The sequence below is a fragment of the Hemiscyllium ocellatum genome, chromosome 2 (assembly GCF_020745735.1).
Source record: "Hemiscyllium ocellatum isolate sHemOce1 chromosome 2, sHemOce1.pat.X.cur, whole genome shotgun sequence".
Taxonomy (NCBI): Eukaryota; Metazoa; Chordata; class Chondrichthyes; order Orectolobiformes; family Hemiscylliidae; genus Hemiscyllium; species Hemiscyllium ocellatum.
The window spans coordinates 14,716,500-14,733,708 of record NC_083402.1 but is presented as its reverse complement, the minus strand read 5'-3'; the positions used below and the strand labels follow the sequence as shown (position 1 = coordinate 14,733,708).

At 39.0% G+C, this 17,209-nt stretch overlaps 1 protein-coding gene across 8 annotated transcripts in view; it reads right to left on the bottom strand.

Moving 5' to 3' along the window:
* Window positions 1-17,209, bottom strand: part of clcn3 (chloride channel 3) — a 154,462-nt gene that overhangs the window by 27,336 nt on the left and 109,917 nt on the right. For all 8 annotated transcript variants that reach the window (XM_060834926.1, XM_060834917.1, XM_060834908.1 and 5 more), the window contains 5 exons: window positions 15,314-15,520; window positions 10,292-10,372; window positions 6,626-7,171; window positions 2,983-3,169; window positions 464-862 (listed from right to left, as the gene is read on the bottom strand). In XM_060834926.1, the coding sequence (XP_060690909.1) occupies window positions 464-862; window positions 2,983-3,169; window positions 6,626-7,171; window positions 10,292-10,372; window positions 15,314-15,520 (1,420 nt within the window). The remainder of the gene's footprint in view (window positions 1-463; window positions 863-2,982; window positions 3,170-6,625; window positions 7,172-10,291; window positions 10,373-15,313; window positions 15,521-17,209) is intronic.

Below are 17,209 nucleotides of genomic sequence, written 5' to 3'. Positions count from 1 at the left end.
AGAGATATTATTAGACACTCCCACAATGGACACTACCACTATGCACAACAGCCCTCAACAGGAAAGGTCTTACTCAGGAACAGATCAAAGACTGAAGCAAGAGTGGAGTATAAGTGTTCTGTTGCTGCAGAAATGTCATGGAGAAGGAGGGACAAAGGCCAAAGATAAATCCAGTTTGAATTTTAAGAACCCTATGAAAGATATAAAAGCAGTCAGCATGAAACATGGATGGGCAATGTTTTTGGACAGTAATAAACAGAAGACAGCAGAAAAGGCCTTATTTATGAAACGGTATGATGGAACCTACAGGTCTAAAAGGGGTGGCAACATCAAAGGAATTTTCTTTAGTCTGTGCCCAATTCCTTACTATATGCTCAGATCCACTGTTAAATTTGCAAATGCATGTATATATTATAACACTGTTAAAAGGTACACCAGATTAATCTGTATAGTTAATCCATACCTAATGCAATAGTTATATCTCTTCGTAGTGCAAATCCAACTAGTCTTTGAGATTCTTTTGATACAATAACAGGAAAGCCATTGTATGTCGTTTCATTAATCATCATTTCTAAGTCTTCAACCGTCATGTCGTCTTGCGTCAGCACTGAAAGAGGAGTCTCATTTCTCCGAGGCCGCATCACATCCGCAGCGAGTGTCGTATGAGTGAACTCTTCTTTAGCATCCAGGAATGGATACCCATTCAAGCGGATGTGAGATTCATAAATGCCTTCTCTTCCAAATGCATCACCCACCCACTTGCTGGTCATTACAGCTGCCATGAGAGGAACAATGTACTCTAGTCCACCAGTCAGCTCAAATACAATTACCACGAGGGAAACGGTCATCCGCGTTACACCACCTACAAAAGAAGAAGAATTTGCACTCACTCTCCACCCTTCCTTCCAATGTTTGATCATATTCTTCACATTTTGCATTCCACAAGTCATAAGCTCCTCATGCCACTTTTAATGAAGAACAGAGAGAGAATCTTATAAGTACCTCCTACTCACTGCCTATCCTGCTTCCTGACTTTCAGACTCTCTCTCTATGCCTCACCCTCTGTTAATACACAGGGTAAACCTCTCTACTAATCTAAATCAAAAACACAGAAAAGTCCACCTCGCTGTAATCTGTTCAATTTTGAGTGGCAAAGAGTTATCCCAAATATCTTTAATGAAAAAAATTAACAAATTTATCCTTTAAGTCCAAAAGAAAACATTAGACAACTATTTACAACCCATTTCCTTTAAACCTATCTTTTACCTCCCACTCTTCAGTACTGGGCCAATAAAAACCCCGATTAAGATTTACAAATAAAATCACGCTTCAAACCAGCCAGCTGGGTTGATTCTCCTTCGTAAATTTTCCTGGGGGTCATCTTTTTTTCAGTCTTCTGTTGCACAAATTTCTTATGGACAGGTACCTTTCAGAGAGTTACTCTGCTAACATCGGTTAGTGCTTGGCTGCTCTTTGCTGTTCTCTGCTGTTCAAAATACCCGATTTTATATACTCCCAAACATCAGACCGTCTCATTGGTTTGATGTCATCAAAACATTAAAATTCAAATTCAATTGGATTTTCGTATCTTGGGCATAAATTAAACTGATAGGCCAACTTCGAATTTGGTGTGTACCATGGCAATGCAGCTCCAGCTACTTGCTTCACAATCAAATGTTACATATTTTTAATTGTTCAGCACACCCTTGTTTGCCAGCTTCCAGTCTCTCTTAAAGGTAAAGTACACACCTTCACCTTCATAATACCTCTCACTACCTCACTGTTTTGTACCTGTAGTCCCATTCAAGACCCAGATACAAATCTGAAGCCAGAAATCCATGTTGTGAAAAAGCAAGCCTTAACGCTGCGTAAGTTGGAGCCCCCACTTTCTTCTGTTGGACTCTTGCTGCAAACAGAACCTCTTGAATGAAGAAAGTCAGAGGAGCAGTTTCCTGAGGCTACAAGTAGAAAGGTCAGGCTTGCAGAGAGACTGCAAGTTGTTCGGTTGGACAGGGGGGAGAAGACGCAAGCGGTTGAAGTGTCATAATTAAAGATGTTCAAGTAACAAATATCAACACAGCTTTGAGCTTTTACAAAAAAAACATATTAAACTAGCCAACTAATAAACACAAAGCTTTGGGGTGGTCCATATTAACACAAAGCTGTTAAAAACCCATGTGACTTTTTCAGAGCAGCTGCTGCTGGCAGTTTTGCCTTGTGTGAGGCAGTGGTCTGGTCTGGTTTGGTCCATAACACACAGAAATACCATTTACTTGCTTTGGCTCCAATTTCCATCCCTCTGCTCCAAAAATCCCCAGATACCCCTTTGTCTCAAGCTCCTAGCCATCAGAAAATTTGCATCTTGGAATCTATCTTATACCAAATTTCACACACTATCCCCACTCCCTAAACTTTGCTTTTACCCCTTTAATGCTTCAAATTAATTTTTTTTTGTCTTTGAACCTTATACATGTATAGCCTCAGCACATATTATTATCTTTGTCTTAGTATCCACTTTATTTCTGTTAATCTTCTGTGAAGCAACTAAGTAAATAGGCACAAAATAAGACTGAGTTCTTAAACCCTGCCTGTTTAGTTACTGCTGTACTACCCTATGCCGAGAGGTATACTTTACCCCTGTCCATTCCATTCCTTGTGTGTCTGCCTGAATAGACAGAATATCCTATGGAACCATGTTAAAAATCATACAACACCAGGTTATAGTCCAACAGGTTTAATTGGAAGCACACTAGCTTTCGGAGCGATGTTGTGTGATTTTTAACTTTGTACACCCCAGTCCAACACCGGCATCTCCAAACTATGGAACAATGATCTGTTTTTACTCTTCATGTGAATGGAAACTGGTTTAACTCAAATCTCACAGAAACTCAGGTGTACTTATGAGCTATACCATACATTTTTAAAACTTTACCATATCTTCAGGAAACACAAAATACTTCATTGCAAATGAAAATTACTTACCCAAGCAAGCTGCAGCACCAACCATTGCATATAGGCCTGGAGTGACACAGTCTGCTCCAACATTACACCACTGGTTAAATATGAACCAGTCATGGTGATAGTAGGCTAGCTGCTCCACTGCAATCCCCACAATCCTACCAGCAATCGCACCAATCGCCATACTCGGAATGAAGAGGCCTGAAGGTACCTGAAAAATATCCCCCGCCCCACAAATATAGTAATAACAGAAATTCATCCCTTTATGAAGATTTAAGTGACATGTTACATCATTACAAATTATATCAACACTGAAACCTTCCATTTTACTACATATGAAAGGATTCATTGGAGCTTATAGGTGGCTTTTAAAGATTATTTTATTTATCATTTTCAGTTATGGGGTAGCATCCAGCCTCTGTTAAGCATCAGAAAAAACAGTTTTCTAGTTCCCATTCTCAGAGCAATACAATGGAGTAAGTAGATTAGACATTTACTTCAAGCAACCAGTGTCAAATCCATTCCAAGCCAACTGAATATCTTTTATGTTAAATTGAACACCCTATCCATGCTCAATGCATTTTGCTAATTGTCTCACATAATACTGTAATAATTCAACAGTATCTTAACTTGAATTAACCGTTTATCATACAAAATGCTGAGGAATGGGATTGTGAGAGATATAGCAGTTTGGATCAACAATTGGCTTGCTGAAAGAAGACAGAGGGTTGTGGTTGATGGGAAATGTTCATCCTGGAGTCCAGTTACGAGTGGTGTACCGCAAGGGTCGGTGTTGGATCCATTGCTGTTCGTCATTTTTATAAACGACCTGGATGAGGGCTTAGAAGGGTGGGTTAGTAAATTTGCAGACGACACTAAGGTCGGAGGAGTTGTGGATAGTGACGAAGGATGTTGTAGGTTACAGAGAGACACAGAGAAGCTGCAGAGCTGGACTGAGAGGTGGCAAATGGAGTTTAATGCGGACAAGTGTGAGGTGATTCACTGTGGTCGGAGTAACCAGAATGCAAACTCCTGGGCTAATGGTAAGATTCTTGGTAGTGTAGATGAGCAGTGAGATCTCGGTGTCCAGGTACACAGATCCTTGCAAGTTGCCACCCAGGTTGACAGGGTTGTTAAGAAGGCATACGTGATGTTTTAGCTTTTATTAATAGAGGAATCCTGTTCCGGAACCATTAGATTATGCTACAGCTGTATAACACTCTGGTGCAGCCACACATGGAATATTGCGTACAGTTCTGATCACCGCATTATAAGAAGGATGTGGAAACTTTGGAAAGGGTGCAGAGGAGATTTACTCGGATGCTGCCTGGCATGGAGGGAAGGTCTTACGAGAAAAGGCTGAGGGACTTGAGGCTGTTTTCATTGCAGAGAAGAAGGTTGAGAGGTGACTTAATAGAGACATGCAAGATAATCAGAGGGTTAGATAGGGTGGACAGGGAGAGCCTTTTTCCAAGTATGGTAACTGCAAGCAGGTGGGGGCATAGCTTTAAATTGAGGGGTGATAGATGTAGGACAGATGTCAGAGGTAGTTTCTTTACTCAGAGAGTAGTAAGGGTATGGAATGCTTTGCCTGCAACTTCGCTAACTTTAAGTCACATTGGACAAGCATATGGACATACATTGAATAGTGTAGGTTAGATGGGCTTCAGATTGGTATGACAGGTCGGCGCAATATCAAGGGCCGAAGGGCCTGTACTGCGCTGTAATGTTCTATGTTTAATTTTCTCCTGTAAAGATGCTAATTCCTTGGAGGTGATGTAGTTCAAAGGGCGCCAGTCATCTAGGTTACTGACTAATCAACTGAAATATTTGAGATGGTCTTAAGTGCCTATATCTTTTTAGACCTCCAGAAGGTGTTCAATAAACGTTCCAGAGGGATTCATTAGCAAATCAAAAAAGCGGACAGAATTGAAGGTAGTCTTTTGAAGAGACAGAGTGGTGATCAAGGTAGCACATAGAAAACACTGGTCAGAGGAATCAGACTGAGCGTCTCAACTTTTCACCATATTTACTAATCGTGAGAGTAAATGAACAGAAAAGTTCACATATGAAAACAATTTGAGGAAGTCAGTAGTATAGCTGGAAACAGAAAGTTGCAAATGGACATAAGAAAACTATGGCAAAAAGAGTTGAACATAGATAAGTATAAGGTCATTTGCTTTGACTACAAATAAAAGGTTTAGAAATAGGCGAAGTAGGCTATTCAAGACTGCTCTGCCATTCAATAAGGCTGATGTTAGATGTCAATTCCATTCAGTGCTCTTACCCTAGATCTATATCCCTTGAATCCATTACACTAAAATCAACTGACCTTAATCATAAACATACTCAATGTCTGAGCATCCACAGCCCTCTGGGATGTAGAATTCCAAAGACATACAAGTCTTTAAGTAAAAGAATTTCTCTTTGTCTCAGCCCTAAATGACAAAATTAGACTGCCATCTTTATCTCCAGATTCTCAAGCCAGGAGAAACAGCAGCTTCCTTTCAAGCCACTTAATAATTTTATACGCTTCAATGTGATCATGTCTCATGTTTTATATTTTGGGGAATATGTGCATTATCTGCTCAGTTGACCCTCACAGGATAACCCCATCTCAGTAATCAATCTAATGAAATTTTCTTGCACATCAAGATAATACATAGATTTTTAGTACACACATCTCTAAATCTCATGATGGATGTAGGCTCTTTGAGGCAGTTAAAATGCAGATTTACCAGACTGGCAACACAGATATGGGATAGGTTACCTTAAATTAGTCTGAATGCTCCTACTCTGGAAGAATGAAGGATATCTGATCTAGGTAGTGCAAATGTTAACTGAATGGAACAGAGTTGATGCAGAGGAACCAATTCCCACAGTGGGTGAAACCAAGGGCAAGGGGACATATTCTTAATATCAACACTTGGCCATTCAGGCAACAAGTCAGGAATATCACTTTTTCACTTAATGTGGTTAGAAATTTAGAACTTTCTCCCACAAAAAACTATGAACTGTGGCAAAAACAACCTGAAATATAGTTTAGATAGCTATGAATACAGAAATATGGAACAAAGTTTGGAAAATAGAGTTGAGGTACAGTTCAACCAACATCTAGACGACAGAACTGGTCCAAGTGGCAGAATAGTCTCTTTCTGATTCTAGGGTTTCTACTGGGACCTGAATAAAGTATATATTCTTTATTTCTAAGCACAGGTACAAATGACTTTCTGACACAATACTCAATTGTGAGTGCCTTCACATCCAAGCCCAGATATCTAACTTTGCGCTGTCTAGGAGTTTTACAATTCTACCAGAGTTCAACTTGTCACTTAATCCAAATGGCTTGATTTAGTTATTTACTCAATGAAAATGCACACATTTAGGGATAGTGGGGAAATGGATAAACTTATTAACTTTGAACTCGAACCATCTGCATCTTCTAGATCTGGCAAGTTATGTGGTTTGAACTTAGACAAAATATGATTGAAATAGCTGGGTATATAGCTGTTCTATGGTTATTTAGTCCGGTCATACCAAAGATGAAAAACATCAGCCTATTGCTTTGAATGTTCAATTAAGGATATGAATTATCAAATTAACAGGCGACTGTGAATAGTTAAACATTCTTCTTAACTGGAGCATACAACATCTATGAATGTGTTACCTTAATTCCAAATGTGAAGATGGTCATAATGATCTTAAATATAAGTGCCAATGCCAGTTTTCCTATGGCATCATAAACTCCTTGACCAGCAGGTCGATCCGGAATGTCATCCAACAGTTTACTGACATTTGCATCAGTCTGATAATCACAGAGGGGTGAAGATTCTAGAGGCCCACAATCAGTGAAAAGTTCTTTGATCAACTCACTAGTGTTCTTCCTGGTGTACTGATTAGGAAAGGCAACCACTGCAGTGATCACAGTCACTGCAATGACTTCTAGGACTGGGAACTTGCCAAACTTTGTGGTTTTCCGTCGTCTACACCAAGCAATGTTAGCACGGATGAAGAAGGCTCCCCATAATCCCCCAAATACACCCAGCAGGATGAAAGGGATCAATTCAAACAAATACCATGGTGTGTGATACTCCACGTAAAACAGAACCAGACGACTGTTTCCAAAAGGATTAATAGAGCGCAAGACGAAGGCTGCCACTAATGCGGCAAAAAATGATCTCCAAAGAGTTTTCAAGGGAAAATAGTAGCTAACCTGAAAGATAAAAGGTTTTTAAATGGTCATTAAAAAAAAACAAAAACTTCAACATATCAAAAGCTTTTCATAAACAATTTACCAATGAACTAGTCAAGTAAAATCATAAAAATAATTTTGAAAAGGCCGTTAATAGCATTCAAAAGGAACAGTAAAATTTTGTTAAAATTTCAAGTTCTTTTCCTCTTCAGAGAAATGAAATGACAGATGAGGCTCAACATCCCATTCTGATACTAAAGAGTAGAAGAGTTGAGTACAATTGATGTTCACTATCCACGAATAGAAACTTTCTTAAACACAAAAGCTTGATGAACAAATTGTATGTTACAAATCTTTTGCATTCTTTTAACAGTTTGTATTGTATTTTATAGCTATTCCGATTTTGTAAGTAAATGCCTTTGAAGCCCAAGTCAGTTCGTAAGTGTTTGGTTTGATCTGAAGAGAGTGAAAGTGTGCAGCATTAAATATAAAACATCAGCAAATCGCTAAACAGCTCAAATCTTCGGCTGTGTAGCCTGCGAAAGCTACTGAAGTGAATTACCAGGTTTGCAGATGATACAAAAATAGATGGGAAAATAGGTGGTGAGGATGACAGAGCTTACAGAGGGATACAGATGGGTGAGATGAGTAGGTTACAAGCTTGGCAGCTGGAATATAATGTGGGAATATATGAGATTATATACTTTGGCAGGAATATTAGAGTTGGTGAATATTATTTAAATGGGGCAAAAAGAAAGAAAACTGCAGCACAGAGGAATTCGGGGGCTCTAATGCATGAATCACAAGAAAGTTAGCATCCAAATTCAGCATGTAACAGGGAAGGGAAATGGAATGTCGGCCTTTGTTTCAAATAGAATAGAGAATAAAAAGAGAGAGGTCTTTCTTAAGCTAGATGAGGCAGAAGTCAGACAACTGAAATATTGTGAACAGTTTTGATTCCCTTATCTAATGCAAGATATATTGACATTGGAATCCAGAGAAGGTTCACTGGGCTGAAATTGCAAATGGAAGGGCTTTCTTAAGAGGAGAGATTGACTTATTTAGGATTCAACTTATTGGAGTTAGAAAAATGAGAAAAGACCTTACTGAATAAAATTAAGGGGCTTAACAGGGTAGATATAGAAATATTATTTCCTCTTGTAGTAGAATCTAGAACCAAGGGCTGAATCCCAAAGTAAGGGTTGCCAATTTAAGACAGACACATTAGAAGGAATCATATTCTCTCAGAGGATAGCGAAGCAGTGGAATTCTTTTTGAGAGAAGGTTGTCAAAGCTGGGTGGCTAAGTATATTCAAAGCTAAAATAGACTTTTAACCATTAGAGGAATCAAGCATTATAGGGAAAAGGCTGGACATTGGAGTTGAGGATTATCAGAACAGTCATGATCTCATGGCATGGTGTAGCAGTCTCAATGGATTGATGATCTATTTCTGTTCCTGTAACTTATGGCTTATGATCTTATTGTGAAATAAGACAACAGGTTGATTTTAATGGGGGTGAAGGGTGTCAAGTCTGTCAGATGGAGTGCTGGGTAAAGTCCCATATTGGATCTTTCTAGAAAGACATGAATCATATGTCACTCTGGCATTTTACAGAACTGTGGGCCTTCTCTGGAATCAAAGAAGAAAACCATTGAGCTACTGACCAGAGGCTAGTAGCTTGACTGAACAGTGGCACCACTTAGGACACATTAGTTGCTCCAGCATGACATCCACCTGAGATCCAAGATTGTCATGGACTCAAATCTCAGGTGAGTGATGGCAGGGTGAGGGTCACAGGGTATTGTTCATTCACAAGGGAAGTGGGTAATTCTCAATCAGGAACCACCCCCCAAGAAATACTCAATCCCTCTGGAAGCCCACAAGCAATCTTTATTTGATTTCCTCCTCATGTTCCCCACTCATTTTCGGAGATGAACACCAGTGGCAGCAGGATACGGTCCTTCCATAGGCACTGATTGTCCAACTTAAGGGTCACCTTTTGGCAGTGGGGTGAGAAGGCTGGGGATTTCCCATCCTGCTGATACCCTTCTATCCAAATTAATGGCCTTTCACCACCAAACTCAACATGGCAGAAGGCATTAAATTTTGTCCAAGAGTTGCAGTCTAAAGAATATATCAGACTACTGTATGAAGAAGCTGGTTCAAAATAAGTCAAAATATTCATATGTATCTGAATTGTCCATTAGTAATGAATGCTTTATTCACAAATACGATTTCAGTCTTGTCATATAATGATTAGTTCAAAGGCAACTACCTTCTCAAGGTTTCTAACAGTCCTGTTTCAATACTTCTCTTTTGTGTTTGCACACAAGAAGAATTTGCAATAAGATAGTCACTGCAATGTATATAATTTCTGGTCTTCACTTCTGCTTGCCTTTGCTGTTTGTTTCGTTTGTTTTGACAACCGATCTCCCTCTCCCCTTCTTCTCTTTATCTTTCCTGATTGTATTGCCTTTAGCTTTCAAGTGAAGCTCTTGATGTTACCAAACCCAAATGACATAGGCTCAACAATACTGAAGATCCTCTGAACATTTGTACCGGTCTGCAGGTTTAGGGGCAAATTGTGAGAGCATATATTGGAAAATTAGAGCAGTACTCTGTATGATCATTCAAATATGCACTGGCTACATGCAAAGGCTTGTCATTAGCCACATAAAGCTTCCTGAAAAAAGTAATTTCATTTAACTCAGGAAGAAAAAAAAAAATCAGGCATTGATTTCCCATTTAATACAATCTTCCATACACCCACTACTTACTACTTATACATTTCCTATTGTACATATGCCCAAGCCAGTTTACAACTGATGGAAAGATTTTTTTTAAAGGTAGAGAAAAAGACAAACGTTTTCTCTGAGGATCATGGGTCTAGAAAGCAGTAAGTGCCGTGTCATTTAATACTGTCTAGGTTGACATTTTTATTGGTCAAGGTTGGTCGGAAGGGACAGATAGGAAAGTGGAATTGAGACCACAAGCCTGTTCTACCATTTGATAAGATCATGACAGATCAGTTATGATCTTAACAAATGGTAGAACAGGCTTGAAGGACCGAATAGCATAGGTCCTGTACTCCTATGCTCTCAAATAATACACAAATATTTAATGCACAAATATTTATTACCTCTTCCAAACTAAAAAGGACACCACCAATTGGAGCACCAAAAGCCACTGACACCCCTGCTGCTGATGCTGCAGACAATACCTATAGAAAGCAATGACACAATTTGTTATTTTATGTTAGCTTCAATAAATCTGGTTTACACTGAAAGATTTTGAATTAAGGGGCACAACTGAGCAACATCCTAAAATCTAAAGTTACCTCTGTCGTTTATCTCATAAGTCAAAAGGAAAATCCATTTATTTGAACATTTATTTTTGCTTCTCTTATCAAATCTTTGGCGTGATAAGCTTTTGTGACAAGGTTTACTTGATAGCACGTGTTAAGGATACTGATAAAAAGTTAAAAAGGTAAACTGAAAATTCCGATGTTAAATTATTTTTATGACAATTAAGATAAATAAGCACAGATGAACATCGCAACAGATCACAACGTACAAAACAATTTTTTTGTAAATCTATAACCAAAAACATAGATGCTGCAGCAATCTTGCACAAAGCAAGATTCGACAATCAGATCTGTGGATAATTAATTCATTTTATGTTGGTGCTTGAAGAACAAGTACTGTCCAAGGGAGAAACTAATAACTAATGTAATCCAGTTTCCTGCAATTAGAATTTCAATGAGTAAAAGTAACAGAAAAATTCATTACATGATTGATTTACATTTCAGCTAGGTCCCTCATGCTACGCCTCAAGTAATAACCCAATAAAGTGAGATGATAGCCAACAGCAGGGAAGATTCTTGAATTGATGTGAAAGTTGGCTAAGTCAATTGCTTTGAATGAGTTATGTCAACACTGCAGGAGCACCACAGGAATTAATGCTGTGAAATTCCAGTTTACAACACATTTAAACGTATTTGTTTCCTATGGAAATTAGAAGATTTAGGATGAGATCATTAAGATTATAAAAGGATTTGATAGGGTAGATTTAGAAAACACAATTCAGGCGTTGACAAACCCAGAGACAGATATAAAAGTTAAATGACTGATGAGTTCCTTTCATAGTGCTGCTTGGTTAGAAATCAAAATTAGCTGTGGTCATTTCACGTTTTTGGACTCTGACAAAACAGTGAGCAAAGAATTAAACCTGGAATGCACTTCAATTTCCACTTGTCCATCTTCACCCCATCACCACCCCGCCAACTTACACCAATCCATATCCTTACTGGCCTTACCAGGTTCACCTACACAGTCAATACTTTTGCCATTGGCTTTAATATCTGCCTTGGTTTGGCACTATTTTGTCTCTGCAAATTCGGAAATTCAACCATTCCCTCAAGAACAACAAATTCCTTTGAATCTAGCCCTTCTGTGTTTCCAATTACATTCCTACCCCAGTACTGGTGACTGGGCTTTAGCCTTTTCAGAGTTTTTAAAAATACCCTCTCCCAAAGCCTTGTCATTTTGTACTCTTATCTACACCCTTAGATTGTTTATTGGAGACCCTAACTATTTATAGAGTCTTAGAGATGTACAGCACGGAAATAGACCCTTAGATCCAACTTGTCCATGCTGACCAGATAACCCAAACCAATCTAGTCCCATTTTCCAGCACCTGGCCAATATCACTCCAACCCTTCCTCTTCATAAACCTATCCAGATGCCTTTTCAATGATGCAATTGTGCTAGCCTCCACCATTTCCTCTGGCAGCTCATTCCATACACGCACCGCCCTTTGCGCGAAAAAGTTGCCCCTTAGGTCCTTTTTATATCTTTCCGCTCTCACACTAAACTTATGTCCTATAGATCTGGACTCCCTACCCCAGGGAAACGACTTTGTCTATTTATCCTATCCATGACCCCTCATGATTTTATAAACATCTATTAAGGTCACTCCCTGAGCCTCTGACGCTCCAGGGAAAACAGCCCTAGCCTATTCAACTCTCCTTATAGCTCAAATCCTCCAACCCTGGCACCATACTTTCAAGTTTTGCATTGGAAGACCAGAATTGCACACAATATTCCAACAGCGGCCTAACCAATGTCCTGTACAGCCACAACATGACCTCCCAACTCCTGTACTCAATATCTGACCGATGAAGGGCTTATGCCCGAAACGTCGAATTTCCTATTCCTTGGATGCTGCCTAACCTGCTGTGCTTTAACCAGCAACACATTTTCAAATCTGACCAATAAAGGAAAGCATACTAAACGCTTTCTTCACTATCCTATCTACCTGTGACTCTACTTTCAAGGAGGTATGAACTTGCACTCCAAGGTCTCCTCGTTCAGCAACATTCCTTCGGACCTTACCATTAAGTATATAAGTCCTTCTAAGATTTGCTCTCTCGAAACGCAGCATCTCACGTTAAACTAAATTAAATTCCATCTGCCACTTCTAGAACATAGAAAAATACAGCGCAGTACAGGCCCTTTGGCCCTCAATGTTGCGCCGATCCAAGCCCACCTAACCTACACTAGCCCACTATCTTCCATATGCCTTTCCAATGCCCGTTTAAATGCCCATAAAGAGGGAGAGTCCACCACTGCTACTGGCAGGACATTCCATGAACTCACAACTCGCTGAGTAAAGAATCTACCCCTAACATCTGTCCTATACCTATTACCTCAGCCCATTGGCCCATCTGATCAAGATCCCATTGTAATCTGAGGTAACCTTCTTCACTGTCAACTACACCTCCAATTTTGGTGTCATCTGCAAACTTACTAACTGTCCCTCTTATGTTCATATCCAAATTAATTATATAAATGACAAAAAGTAGTGGACCCAGCACCGATCCTTTGGCACTCCACTGCTCACAGGCGTCCAATCTGAAAAACAATCCTCCACTACCACCCTCTGTCTTCTATCTTTAATCACCTCTCTGAATTCTTTCATGATTTGATGCTCATTTTCCTTGCACCTATTTGTAAAGTAAAAGTGCACCATATAAACACAGGGTGGGTTTGCTTACATAACTTTTAGCCCAAGGATATTTATCTTTTGCTAAACTAGAAAAGAAAGTTGCTTCCAATTTTGAACTTTTCACATCTTGCATAACAAGGATGACGAATAAATTCTGTTGCTCAGAAGCTATTTTATGCCCAAGGAAAGCACTAATTTCATTTTTTTTGGTCTGAAGCACAAAGATTATACAATTTTAAAGAAAAAATATCAAGATTATTTTCAGACCAGCTCTTAAACAAATCTAACAGGCCATCGCAGGATTATTTTCCTTTTCATTAATTCCTTGCTTTCCCTACCATCCCATTCTTTTGTAAAAACATTGACTCCTGCCATGTTACAGCTTTGAGCAGTGCAATGCCCATGTGCATTATTCATCACAGCATCAGCATCTTATTTGATTGTGAAGGAGCCTGGAAAGTGGCTCTATTCTGCTCCAAATCAATGTCTACACATTTACTTCTTAGGAATCATTGAATAGCAGTCAGGGGCATGAACTCTTATTGACCAATCTTCTTTCTAAACCAAGAGTCACTGTGGAAAATTGCAGCATTTCCAACATAACCCTGGCTGACATTAGATCTGAGACCCACCATCAGGAGAGACGCTGAAACCTAGATCAGCTGTGTGGCTCAATTACTCCACATTTTCTTGCAATCCAAATAGAGACTAATAATTTTAAGAAATAAATTTGAAGTTCAGTTGACGTCTGAATAAGCGACAATGACAATGTTTTAATTTCAAGGTATTTACCATCTGACAACCTATAAGCAATATTCACTAATCAATTTTGTAGACAGCATAGTTAAAACCACTGAACATGCATACATGAGACAAATTTAGTATGTCCTGAATCTTGGGGTGGCACGGTGGCTCAGTGGTGAGCACTGCTGCCTCACAGCACTGGGGACCCAAGTTCAATTCCAGCCTCGAGCGACTGTCTGTCTTGAGTTTTCATGTCCTTCCCGAGTTTTGCGTGGGTTTCCTCCGGGTGCTCCAATTTCCTCCCACAATCCAAAGATGTGCAGGTTAGGTTCATTAGCCACGCTAAATTGCCCAGGGATGTCCAGGTTAGGCCATGGGAAATACAGAGTTATAGGGACAGGGTAGGTATGGGTGGGATGCTCTTCAGAAGGTCAGTGTGGACTCAACAGGCTGAATAGCCTTCCTCACACTGTAGGGTTCGATGATTCCATAGAGCCCACAGAAAAACATGTTCAAAATACAGGCCAGTACTTCTGCAAGAAGCTGCTAGAACGCTGTCAGACTCTCTACTTGGATCCGGAGGTGTCTCATCAGGATAGATGTGGAAAGGATGTTTCCACGAGAGGAGAATCTAGGAACAGGGGTCTCACTAAAAAAAATGGAACCGGCTCTTGGTAGCACCGTTAACAAATTTTCCATAGCTTTACTGATGACTGAGACTAAACTGATGGAGTAGAAAATGGCTAGGGTGCACTTGTTCTGTTTTTTGTGGAGAGGGCATACCTGAGTAATTTTCCACATTGCTAAGTAGTCGTAGCCAAATGGAACAACTTGACGATGGGTGCAGCTTCCTCTGGTACACAAGTCTCAACATCTTACATGTTTCAATCAATCATTCTTCTATCCTGCAGTAGATACAAGCTGAGCCTGCCCAGCATTTTACCATAAGACAACACACCCATTCCAAGTAGTAATCTAATAAATAATCTCTCAACTGTTTCTAAAGCATTTATATACATTCATAATTACAGAGACCAATACTGTGTACAGTACTTCATATGTGGCCTCACCAGTGTCCTGTCTAGTGAAAGCATAAACTCTCTACTTTAGAGTTCAATTTTCCATGTAACATATACTAATATTTCATTAGCTTTCCTGGTTACTGGCTGCATATGTTTGCCAGCCTTTTGTGAATCATAGGACACCTAGATCCCTCTGCATTTCAGACCTCTGCACTCAGAGTATATTAAATCCAATAAACCAAATTATTGCAGTTAGGATATGCAACTTTTATTTCAGAAAAAAATTTTATAAAACCCATCTCTGCGGTCAAAAGTACACATGCAAGAACTACAGTGTATTCAGTTGAAAAAGAACTTAAAAATTAGGGAAAAAAATGCAGGAATGCTACCTCTCGTTTCTTTGCCTCGTTTTTGTTGTATTTTGGGAATAGGTAGGAGAAGATATTACCACAGCAACACGCAACATGTACAAGAGGACCTTCCTTTCCCAGACTCAGCCCCGAGGCAACAGCTAAAACCAGTGTGACTGTTTTAATTAGCAAGGTCCACTTGCCCAAGTATCCTCGGATAATGAAGCCACTCAGAATGGTTTTAATCTGCAGAAGAAAAATACAATTGTCTTAAAATTTAATATATATCTCTCTCTTAAACTATACATTGTTCTTAATAAATATAAGCAACTTCTACAGCAAAGAGTATGGTGCTACATTGGGAATTTAGTTTTGAAACTCTAATATCAGTGAAAGGTGGTGAGAGGCTCCAAGATGGAATAGGCAAGGGAACAAAGGTTCAGCTAACAATACAAATTTACATTTTGGGCCAGGCAGCACTTTTTCCATACAAAATGATCAAAGAACTTCTCTCTCCTAGAGCTGTCATCTAACAACTGGAAGCTGCAGTGAAGGGACTGAAAATTGTTTCTGGATAAGCTATAATGGGATGAATGAGGCAACCATTTTTGGTCTGGTAAAATGTTATAATTATAGGCTATGAAGTTAGTATTTAATGACAAAACTGTGATAATTCTCCTGATCCAACACGACTTGCTATAAAACAAAATCCAATAAGCTTTTCAACTTCACTTCATGCTTTATTCTGATCTATGTTCTAAATTATCAAGGGGTCAGAAGATTTCACCTAATCTGAAAAACATTCTTTTCATTTTCAGTACTGAACAATGTAAACTAAACAACTAAATCAAAGAATAAACCTCTTGATTTTGTCTCTCAAAATGTGTTGATACAAATAAAACAGCAGTCCTTATTACAGGAGTAAAAACTGTTCAACTTTGTTATTCATGTCATTGTAGTTTGTGGCTAGAATTGTGTTTAGCATTAAAGCCCAAGGAAACTGGAAGAAGACCATCTAAGTCAACTCACTTTAACATTCTGGACAGCAGGGACTTTGAATGCATCTATTTCGCCTAGATCTGAATTCAGAATCCAAAGCTGAATCCAAATCTGCTAGTCCATGCCATCATGTCTTATCTAATTTATTCTTAACAAGTTTCATTTTTGCTCTGCATTCTTGTTCTTTTATACTAAAGACATTGTGCATGGATTTAGAAATTGCCTTGGCCCTTATGTTACTTACTAATGCTATGGAAGATCTCTCAAAACGTGAAAGAAACATGCACTAACTTACAGTAAACCATTTAATATTAAACTATTTAAGAATGGCAATAGCTAAAAGTAACAGAGCCAATTATACAATAATTCTCACCCTCCAAACTACAGGTGCACACAACTCCTAAAAATTCTGACTTTAGAAATAATTCATTGATGTTTATTTCTAAATTAAAAACAGAAGATAATACAGCCACAAACAAATTAGACTTTGAGGAGCTTATCCATCTGATAAAGAGTGTCAAATTGTGGAAGTCAATGATGGCTGCGACAAGATTAACCACCAACTTTCATCTCTCCCAAACATTTTTTTTTAAGGAGTTCCCTTCCTGCCCATTAGCCTCGCTTCTAATGGGAGACATCATTCCAGACATCGAGTTCTTTCTTTCCTGTTTACTCAGCCCCACTAATAGATTCTGTTATGTTCAGCTCCCAAATCTGAAAAGCAGGCTTAACCTTGAAGATCATCACATTTTACAACACACAAGAAACATGTTGCCTGCCATGTTCTTGCCAGCAAAGGGTTAAATGGCCTTTTATGCTCACTTAAGGTGCTCTTAAATCCACAGTATTTATCATTCCAGTAATGCATACTTGCTTTGCATGAAAATAGTTACAATAGCTTGCCAATATTAAAAAGAAATTGCTTAGGCAAATTTA